The sequence below is a fragment of the Eschscholzia californica genome, unplaced genomic scaffold, assembly GCF_041429995.1.
Source record: "Eschscholzia californica isolate CP2 unplaced genomic scaffold, dmEscCali1.0.p SCAF_2, whole genome shotgun sequence".
Taxonomy (NCBI): domain Eukaryota; kingdom Viridiplantae; phylum Streptophyta; class Magnoliopsida; order Ranunculales; family Papaveraceae; genus Eschscholzia; species Eschscholzia californica.
The window spans coordinates 16,012,301-16,023,160 of NW_028238309.1; the positions used below are offsets into that span (position 1 = coordinate 16,012,301).

Here is a 10,860-nt window from a genome sequence, read left to right on the forward strand (position 1 = left end):
TGTAAATTCAAACATAAGTAAAAACAAAATAAAAAAGGAAACATATGTAAAAGAAGAATAAGGATGGTGGAAGTTTGAAAAAATCAAGATCAATAATATCAAGGAGAGACTATAGGAAGGAACTGTGAGTAGTTATTTTAAAAAAATGTGGAGGGAGGGAGATAGAACCTGTTTCAAGTGAACAAAAATTAAAGAAAAACATAATATGTACACTATTAAGAACAACAACTTGGCATGGGTTTCAAATGAACAAAAATCTATAAAAAAGATGAGATGAAAAAACTACAAATGAAAGAAACTATCCAATTCTTTTATCCCCCATGGTGCTCTCCCTTAAATAAGTAAGGGCCGTGCATAGCATCATCATCAAGAGAGAAGTAAATTGTAACAAATCGTGTGTAAAATCTAAACAAAGTACATAGCTAATTCTTAGATATGTGAGAAAGAAAATGTTACAGTATTAAATTAATTTGAATCTCTGAGTAGTTGGCGGGAGGAGAGAGAGAGAGAGAGTGCGAAGTGGGCGAGTTCAATTTAATATTTAACCGAGAAATATAATAGGTAGTTTCCATTTTCTTCCCCACTAATATCTCTTTCTCCCACGATTTTCTCCCATAACTGTAGGGTACCAAGTAAATATCCATAATGACCTTGTAGTTAATTAGTTATGAGTTATTACATTTGGAAAAATTTTAATACAAATAAGGGTATAAAAGTACAATGATAGTTTGAAGAAGTTACGTAATTTATGTGGGAAACCGAATTTAACTATGTGGTGGAATCTCCACCTTCCGATGAGAAGATTTAGCAAGACAATCAAACGGACGTGAATATCCAAGAGATAAATCAACGGCTCACCTCAAAAAACACCATTATGCTATATATAATAGATATATATATATATATATATATATAAAATCACTACCCAAATCTCTCTTTTTCACTAAAGAACTTCAGTCTTGAAGCTCTCTATCTGTTTCATCAATGGCGGCCAAGTTCACTCAAATCATCTTCTTCTTCTTCCTCATATTCAGCATTGTGATGAACTCAATCACATCTGATACAATCAAACCCGAAGAACCCTCTCAGCAACAATTTGAGAATATAATTGAAGCATTATCTGGTACTGAAGATTTCAGAAACTGGGCTGAACTTCTCTCTGTAACTGACCCATCAACATTTCGAATCACTGCAACTTTTCTGATTCCAAGTAATAATGCTCTTTCCAATATCAAACCTTCACTATTTGATATTTCAACTTTTGGTTATCATATCATCCCTCAGCAACTCACATTCTCTCTCCTTCAAACCTTCAGAATTGGTTCAAGAATTCCAACTCTCTTACCCAACAACACAATTCTTGTAACAAATAATTCTTTTTCAGATTACACTATTGATGACAGTCTAATTACTTATCCTAATCTCTACACTAATGGAGCAATTGTTGTTCATGGAATTGCGTCTGTTCTTAATTACTCTGTTTATGGTGGTGGTGGTGGTGATGAGTATCTTCATCAAATTTCTCTTGTTCATTCTTCTGATAAATCACCTTCTGGAGATGTTCATGGTATTCATCACAAGAAACCAAGATTTGGTCTTCATGTTGGACACATCTCTTTTGGAGACTAAGGGTGGCCCACATTTTTAATTTTCCTCTGACTTGGTTTTGACTATTTACTGATTTGAATTCAGTAATTCGTACATGTGTAGTAGGAATAAAGATTTGGGAGATAAAGTTGGTTACAATAACCAACTCACTATCCCCTTCTTCAATTGAAAAGAAGTGGGAGTAGTTACAATAACTGAAGGTCCCTAACCCCTCCTAATATACTACTTGTGTCTCTCCATCATTAACACAACAACTTACGGAGAGGATTGGGGTTAGAAGACTTTCAGACTTTTATCTTGCAATTCTAATTTTCTACTTAATCAACAATGGTTGAAGGTATGTAACTTCCGAATATTTAGATTTAATTTTCTAACATTTGGTGTCAGAGCGAGATCCCAGACTTGATTTTTAGCCATAGATTCAACATAAACTAATAATCTCCTTTGTTAAGTAATGGGACCCTTAACTTCTTAAGTAATAGTTGATTCTCTCTCTCTCTCTCTCTCTCCAAATCATATCTACAGAGAGAAGTCTCAATTGTGAGAAACAATAAAATATACCTCTTGGAAACAAATATTTTAAGCTTTAGAACTTTTCAAGAATATTTATTTATGCTACTTGTCCATTTGGCAATTCTCCTCGACACATTAAGATCATGTTATGTAATTTGTCTAATTTTGTTATATGGTTTGTCAAATTTAATTCATGTCATCTCTGTTGTTTCACTGAAGGTCCTATATTTTTAGTCTTATATGTAGATGATATTTTACTTGCAACTAGCGATTTGAAATTGCTACATGAGACTAAAGAATTTCTTTCTCAGAATTTTGAGATGAAGGATTTAGGTGAAGCCTCTTATGTCATAGGTAGAGAGATTCACAGAGATAGATCTAAAAGACCCTTAGGATTATCTTAGAAAGCCTACATCGAAAGAATTTTGGAAAGATTCAGGATGCATAACTGTGCATCACTTGTAGCGCCAATCGCTAAAGGGAAAAAATTAACTCAAAGTCAATGTCCACAGAATGTATTGGAACAGGGGGAGATGAAAGACATGCCATATGCATCAGCACTAGGCAGCCTTTTATATGCAGAGGTCTGCACAAGACCTGATCTTGCTTTTGTGGTGGGACTGCTAAGAAGATACCAAAGCAATCCCGAGAAAGAACATTGGAAGACTGTGAAAAGAGTTATGAGATATCTGCAAGGAACTAAGGACTACGGACTGACCTACGGATATACTGACCATCTGGAGCTGGTTGGATATTCGGATTCAGATTTTGCGGGATGTGTGGATTCAAAAAACTCTACTTCGGGGTATATCTTTCTTCTTGCTGGAGGAGCTATATCTTAGAGAAGTACCAAACAGACCATCCTCGCAACATCTACTATGGAGGCAGAGTTCATTGCATGCTATGAAGCAACGACAGAAGCAATATGGTTGAGAAACTTTATTTCAGGTCTCAATAATGTTGATTCTATAGAGAGACCATTAAAGATCTTTTGTGATAATTCTGCTACGGCTTTCTTCTCTAGAAACAATAAGAGTGGAAGCAGAAGTAAGCATATCGACATAAAGTACCTACTTGTGAAAGATAAAGTTAAGGAACATGTGGTGGCCATTGAGCATATCGGTACTAAGTTAATGATTGCAGATCCCATGACTAAGGCGTTGCCAGCACAAGTGTTCTTAGATCATGTGGAGCGTATGGGTCTTTATTAACTTATGTAATGCTGGGCATGTACTTTCTTTGACTAATTTAAGGTATTTGGTTATTTTAAATATATGGTTTTATTCGTGCACATAAAGAATAACCATCTGATATCCATTGTGATATTAAAGAAGGACTTGAGTAATTTTGTTAGAAATTACTCATTCGGAAGTTATGTTCATAACTTTGTTAGAGAGCATAATGCATTGTAATACATGGAAGGAAACATTCACTTATCAGAATGTGACCGCTATGATTCGTGTGATTTGTTCTTTAATTAAGAATGAGTGGAAAACCAAAAAAACACGATCCAAACACACCTTATCTCTCAATTCTCTCTTCTCCGGCCACCGGTGGCCGGCCGACGGTCTCTCTCTCCTCTCTCTATCTCTTTCTCTATCTCTCTCTCATCTCTCTCCTCTCACTCCTCTCTCCCTTTTATCTTCCTTCTCTGCATCTCTCTTCTCCCTCTCTCTCTCTCTCTTTCCATGTTCCGGCGAAGGGAATGGTCCCTTCGCCGGAACCCTTCGTCTGGATAACCAGACAAAGGAAGAACTCCTTCGTCTGGTTTTCGAGATGATTTTCGCCTGGATCTGGACTCCAGATCCAGGCGAGCTTCGCCTGGTTCTACCAAACGAGGGTTCCGGCGAAGAAGACACCCTTCGGCGGAATTTTGAGAAAAAAAAAGAGAGGAAAGAGAGAGGAAATTGAGAGGAAAGATAGAGAAGATAGAGGAAAGATAGGGAAGTGAGAGAAATAAAAGAGAGGGTGAAGAGAAAGAGAGGGAGATGGATGACCGGAGTTGTTGTCACCGGAAATAATGGTCGCCGGAGTTGATGTTGGTAAGAAGGAAGATGGTGGAAGAAGACATAAGAAGTGGGTACGTAGTGATTGGAGGAAACAAAAAAAATTTGTTTCCACCCAAAACTTATTGCCCAGGAAACTTTGCTTCTTTCCCCAAAACACTGGCCTTTTTGAATTTGTGCTTTGGACCATGTGATTTTGTATTTACAAAGCTAAGGTCAATTACAATAAAAAGTTGAAGGGAGATTTTGACCTTGCCTCCTACTTTAATAGTAAAGTTATGACTACTGATGTGGCGTTAAAATGCCACATTTGGATCGCTTAACTTCGATTAGTTAGTTCATTTCGGGTTTTATTTCTAACTATTTATGTGGTTCGCTTGGTAGGTACCTTATTTTAAATTTGATACTTAATTCGGAATAAAACGGAGCATTTATCACATTTTCATCTCATGTGGAAGTGACCGGAAGGAAAGAGCATCAGGGGTATTTTAGTCATTTTGTGAAAATCAGAGCTTAAATAGCAAGTGGAGTCAATGGTGAGTCCAACGGCGAAAACGGAAGTTGAATCAGAGTTCGGACGAAGAAGTAGTGGAAGAAAGAAGTCGAAGGACAGTTTTGTCTTTTCAGAAAATTGGAGGAAGTAGAAATAATTATGCAGGCACCCCTTGGTTACTAGATGTAGCCCAAAATCTAAGGCCCAAGAACCAAAAGAATAATAATAAAGAAGACTTTTAGGGGCACCTCTTTAAACAAGTCAAATGGGCCTAGGGTTTATGGGGATAAGACATTGAGGGAAAAAGAAAAGAGGGGACATCATCTTCTCCAGGGAAAAGAAATCAGAGTGAAGGAGAAGCTAGGGTTTGGGAGCTTGAAGGGAAGTTGCCGGCCGGAGCTAGGTCGGTCAGCACAGTCGGCCGGCCGTAGCTTGACTGGCACGGCATAGCAAGGAGTCGGCAGAGACAACACTCTACCATTGTAGCTTGAAGCAACTCGAAACACCATAGCAGCTCGGGCTGAAGCTCCTTGAGACAGCACCTAATCGAGAGTAGCAGCAGCTTGGATTATCAGCCACCCATCGAGACGTCAGCATCCGGACAGAGAGGGCGAGAAAAGGAACCGAGAACAGCACAGCACCAGCTCGGAACCAGGCTTGTCTAGGCCGGGATCTCACTTCCATTCAGCCGGATTCTATAGGTTTTCTGGCCATCAATTGAGTCGGAAACCTTAGGGTTTTTGATTGATATATTATTGCCTTGATTCTCCTTGTGTTTAATTGTGATTTGGACTGAATTTATTTAGAGAGAAAGCTTGCTTTGAGCTTTCATGGTGATTCAGGGTTAAAAGGAAGAAGACAACTCTGTTGTTAAGGGGAGGTCAAGTTCGGTTGAGAGGACACCTATTTTATTCTGTTAAAGGTACTCTTGCATTCTTTTACAGGGAGATCGACAGCACTTCAACACATATATTTCCCGTCGATCTTAGTCTCGCGCCTCATCGGAGTAGGGAGATTCTCACCTTAACTCGTGTCTATCTTTGTTTTCTTCCCGTTTATTATTCGTATCGCCATGTCTAGCTAGCTTTTGTAGTCGGCTACTCGTGAAACATGTTTTGATGTGACAAAAGAGTTTTATTGCTTTTAATGATAAAATCTTCCGGGTTTTTAGACCGTTCATGGACTGGAATCTGAGTTAAACCAAGAGTTCGTTGACCAATCCAAGTAAATGGGTGAAGTTATCTAACTTTTCATGCTTATAGATCATTAGTACTAGTCACTATCGATTTTGTGGATCGAAGTATCCCTCTCATTCCATTCTTACTCGACTCTTCCCGAATGTCTCACCTTTAGTTTAGTTAGCCTTATTCGTTTATTTATTGAGTTAATTCCTATATGGCCCCCTACTTTGTGACCAGCTTCCTTTATGGCCCCCAAATTTCTGTAAATTCAAATATGGCCCCCTATTTTCATGGAAATGTCATAACTACCCTTCACATTAATATATTTTCAAAATAAAATTAAAAACAAAAACCTAAATTCCACCTCACTTCCCTCTCCACCACTCATCTCTCTCCACGTCACCTCTCTCCAACTCACCTCTCTCTCTCTCTCTCAAAGTCAGCACTCAAACTTAAAAAAAAAAAAAAAAAATTTTTTTTTCACTCACCTCTCTCTCTCTCTCTCCAATCAGCACTCTCATGAAGGTCGCCGGCCGGAAAATTTCCGGCCGGCGACCTTCATACTTAAAAAAAAAAAAAAAAAAAAATTTTTTTTTCACTAATCTCTCTCTCTCTAAAAATTCCGGCGAAGGGGGTTTCCCTTCGCCGGAATCTGGTCTGTTGAAGAACAGACCAGATCTGGTCTGTTCTTCAACAGACCTATTCTGGTCTGTTCTTCAACAGACCTATTCTGGTCTGTTGAAGAACAGACCTATTCTGGTCAGAACAGACCAGATCGGCCTGTTCTTCAACAGACCAGTTCGGTCTGTTGAAGAACAGACCGATTTGGTCTGTTCTTCAACAGACCTGGTCTGTTCTGTTGAAGAACAGACCGATTTGGTCTGTTCTTCAACAGACCTGGTCTGTTCTTCAACAGACCTGGTCTGTTCTTCAACAGAACAGACTGTTGAAGAACAGACCGTCTGTTCTTCAACAGAACAGACCAGGTCTGTTGAAGAACAGACCAGGTCTGTTGAAGAACAGACCAGGTCTGTTGAAGAACAGACCAAATCGGTCTGTTCTTCAACAGACCGAACTGGTCTGTTGAAGAACAGACCAGATCTGGTCTGTTCTTCAACAGACCAGATTCCGGCGAAGGGAAACCCCCTTCGCCGGAATGTTGAGAGAGAGAGAGAGATTAGTGAAAAAAAAAAAAATTTTTTTTTTTTTTTTTAAGTATGAAGGTCGCCGGCCGAAAAATTTTCCGGCCGGCGACCTTCATGAGAGTGCTGATTGGAGAGAGAGAGAGAGAGAGGTGAGTGAAAAAAAAAATTTTTTTTTTTTTTTTTAAGTTTGAAGGTCGCCGGCCGGAAAATTTTCCGGCCGGCGACCTTCATGAGAGTGCTGATTGGAGAGAGAGAGAGAGAGGTGAGTGAAAAAATTTTTTTTTTTTTTTTTTTAATTTTGAGTGCTGACTTGGAGAGAGAGAGAGAGGTGAGTTGGAGAGAGGTGACGTGGAGAGAGATGAGTGGTGGAGAGGGAAGTGAGGTGGAATTTAGGTTTTTGTTTTTAATTTTATTTTGAAAATATATTAATGTGAAGGGTAGGTATGACATTTCCATGAAAATAGGGGGCCATATTTGAATTTACAGAAATTTGGGGGCCATAAAGGAAGCTGGTCACAAAGTAGGGGGCCATATAGGAATTAACTCTTATTTATTTGAAATCAACCCAAAAACCCAACTTATTATCTTTTCGTTTTTAGTCTTAGTTAGTCAGTGACACCTAGACCGGTGGGCTAGACTCTTTCGGTATTCGAATTACCTTCCTATCCTTGAGGATCGATCCCGGTCTTACCGGGTTATTACTTGACGCCCGTATAATTGCGGGTGGAAACCTTTTAGGGTAACCTTTTAGGCCCATCAAGTTTTTGGCGCCGCTGCCGGGGATAGGTTTAGTAGTTTGGATATTGTTTGTTTGTTTTGTTCATTAGTTTAGTGTTATTTGTTAACTTAGACGTTTTTAGTTTCTTATCTTTTCTTGTTTCTCACGTACCAATTTAAAGAAAAAAAGTCAAAAAAGAAGAAGAAGATGAAGAACATAGGAGCGAAGGAAAAGAAAGAAATCGGAAGGAAGAACGAAACGAGAGGAGCATTCGCTAGTATCGTATTTTATCTATTTTTTTCTTACTTGTGTGTGATCGGTTGGATAAGTTTTGAATTGCATTGATAGCTTGTTTGTTTGTTTGTTCCTTAAGCATTGTGAGATCATGGCACGTTATTCTAACGGTTGGCCATTCCATGTTGATGATGACCTTGATCTGAGGAGTTCCATCACTACCCGACCTGATATGACCTTTGGAGAGTACCAACAGATGTGTAGAGTTGAGCCTGATCGATCTCGTATGACACTAGCAGAATACCGACAGATATATAGAGATGGTCAGATTAGTGATGGATATGGTCCGACACCAAATATGTACGAGAGACCTTATAGTCCACACTATTCTGAGACCAATGATTTTAGAGGCAGATATGATCCTAGTATGTAAGGTGGGAGTTATCATCAAGAGTCTTCATTTAATTACAGTTGTGAGCCTTTTTATGAAGAGACTCTTGAAGATAGATCCCAATCAGAGTCTGAGAGTCGTCTTATTGAGATGATCTCCCAATTTGTAGAGGCAGATACTCAAATGAGGCAAGAAGTACATCAGACAATTGAGTTATTGACTCAACAGGTAAAGATGCTTAAGTCACAGTTATTCGTCGGCGAGGAAGGGGTTTCACCACCCCAAACTCAAGAGGGTACTAGGTACGATGACGAGGGTAATACGTCTAACCCTAGTATTAAGTTAAATGTCGATGAATTTACTAATAGTACCTTAGAGCCTGAACGATCTGATGGCCTTGTTGTCTTGTTTCCTCCACCAGTGTCATCTCACCATGATAGGACTACATTAGACGTTGATGTTCAGGGTGATGGCTCTACGAGCAAGTTTGAGGATGACACGATTATGAACTATTCGATTTTTGACACTTGTAAGGAGTCAGTCTTAGATGCAATTCTAGGAAGGCCTGATATTATCACTGACTGCGAGGCTCCAGATGCCTTTGAGGATATTGATGACATATTAGTTAGAGACATGTTGGATAGTTTGTCAGACTATATACCTAAGGAAACCATGGACCTTAACTTGGTCCCTGAGCCTATTGCCTTACCCTTAGAGTCTAGTTCGACTTTCCACATGATCTCAAACTCGGTTGTTGATCCCTTTTGGGACATTTCAGACGTCTTTCCAAAGACGTCTATGGACATAGTGGATATTCTGTCCACTAAGCTTCCAGATGATTTTTTGCCTTCGACTGATATTTTGACTCTTCACATGTATGTCGATCCTTTTGATGATTTCTTTGTTGTCGTTCCTTCTATTTATACCTACTTACTGGACTGTGCACCCACTAAGTTTGGGGATGGCTTGTTTTCTTTTATCGTCTCATGTGCACTTCGTATTCTTTATCTTTTTGTGAGACGATTAGGACCGGCATATAGCTTTCTTTGGGTTGACCCCCAAAATTTTCGTCTCTTATTGTATGATCTTTGACTGATTGAGATGGGTCTTGATGTTTGTGGGTATCATCTCTGGAAACCCTCCACGAGACAGAACTCGTGTTTTTGCGAAAGCAAGAGAATTAACGGCTAATTGCATAGCTCAATGCAATCGTGTTTACCCGCGTTAGTGGTCATTTTTATGGTCATGATCTTATGTGCTTCATTCTCATATTTCTTGTTGATCATAGGAGCATTTCTTACTTGTTTTATTTCTGAGGCATGGTTTGTTCCAAGTTTGGGGATGGCGACAATCTCGACATCAACTTGGAACCTGTTCATACACGAGTCTCGGTAGTATTATCTTGTATCTCCTCTGGCTATGGTAATATCTTTCCATTCTTCTCTTTAAATTAATATGTCTTATCTTTTGGTGAGTATATGGTTGAAACATTGAGGACAATGTTAGTTTTAAGTTTGGGGATGGGGTATGACTTTTAGCCATGACCATGGGGTTTCAAAAGACAAGAGGGTTTGATAGGTTCGATAAATTCGACCAAATTTGAATTTTTTGGGTAGATTTGATATGACTTTAGTGGTATGCTTAAGTATGTTGATGCATGTGTTTCAGTTTTGGTGAATGTTATGCATGTTCTTAGTTTTTTTCATGAATGTCGAATCCTTTAGCGTTTGTTGTCTGATCATATGAGTAGCATCCTAAGGTAGAAGAAACATTTCTGAGGGACCTATACTAGTCATTAGTAGAGACTTAAACCCATGTGAGATATCTGAGCCTTTATATTGTTTTCGAATGTACTCTTCTGCGCTAACTCTTAGTAGAATGAAGAGCTACTCAACCTCGTAACTTTTAAAAGAGCTTAGACGATCTCATGAGCTCAACTTTCTTAGCCACTAGGAGTGACATCAGGATAGCGACCTTACTCTTGTAGTCCATGAAACCCGATAATAGTGTCAACTTTAGGTAGACGGATACTCCACCATCTATTCATCATCTTACTCCCGAGAATGAAGACATATGGTTATAGAAAGAAGAATGGGAAAGCAAAGTGCGGAAGAAAAAAAAAGTTATTTGTTGAGAATACTTGTGTTAGTATTTGTTTCGTTCAAGAAAAAAAAAAACAAAGTGAAAAAAAGAAAAGAAAAAAAATGAGTTTATTTGTTATTTGTGTTTACGTGTGCAAATGTTATGAAAAATAAAGTGTTCAAAGCAAAAGCTAAATTTAGTAGTTGTTTGAGCGTTCTTTTTATTGAAGACGTCGACATTTTCGGGATTTCACTACTTTCATCTCATTACTTGTATCCGTGGACCTTTAGGAAACATTATTAGAGGGTAGAGTGGGTGAGAAGGGTGAGTGAGCTTCCCCACTCCATTTTAGTGGCTATTTCCATTCTTTAGAAATCATTTCGTTCTAAAACATTTTATCCTCATTTGTTTTGTATGTGTTGAGTTTCACTTTATTCCATGCTCACACTTTAGAGTGAACCCATTGTTATCTATTTTTGAGTGATTTTA

General features: G+C 38.6%; 2 protein-coding genes and 1 pseudogene across 2 annotated transcripts; all 3 read left to right on the forward strand.

The window, feature by feature from the left end:
• The first annotated feature begins 984 nt into the window (after window positions 1-984).
• On the forward strand, window positions 985-1,629 carry LOC147556521 (uncharacterized). Its single transcript, XM_086658652.1, has one exon. The coding sequence runs from the start codon at window positions 985-987 to the stop codon at window positions 1,627-1,629; it is 645 nt and encodes a 214-aa protein (XP_086514778.1).
• Window positions 1,630-2,561: 932 nt separating this feature from the next.
• LOC147556522 (secreted RxLR effector protein 161 pseudogene) lies at window positions 2,562-2,963 on the forward strand (annotated as a pseudogene).
• Window positions 2,964-5,345: 2,382 nt separating this feature from the next.
• On the forward strand, window positions 5,346-10,491 carry LOC147556523 (uncharacterized). Its single transcript, XM_086664520.1, has 2 exons — window positions 5,346-5,990; window positions 7,483-10,491. Exon 2 carries the CDS (start codon window positions 8,440-8,442, stop codon window positions 9,379-9,381), a length of 942 nt encoding a protein of 313 aa, XP_086520646.1. The 5' UTR covers window positions 5,346-5,990; window positions 7,483-8,439; the 3' UTR covers window positions 9,382-10,491.
• Window positions 10,492-10,860: the final 369 nt, after the last annotated feature.

Coding starts and splice junctions, on each gene's coding strand:
- LOC147556521 (XM_086658652.1), top strand. CDS start 985: ATGGCGGCCAAGTTCACTCAAATCATCTTCTTCTTCTTCCTCATATTC.
- LOC147556523 (XM_086664520.1), top strand. CDS start 8,440: ATGATCTCCCAATTTGTAGAGGCAGATACTCAAATGAGGCAAGAAGTA.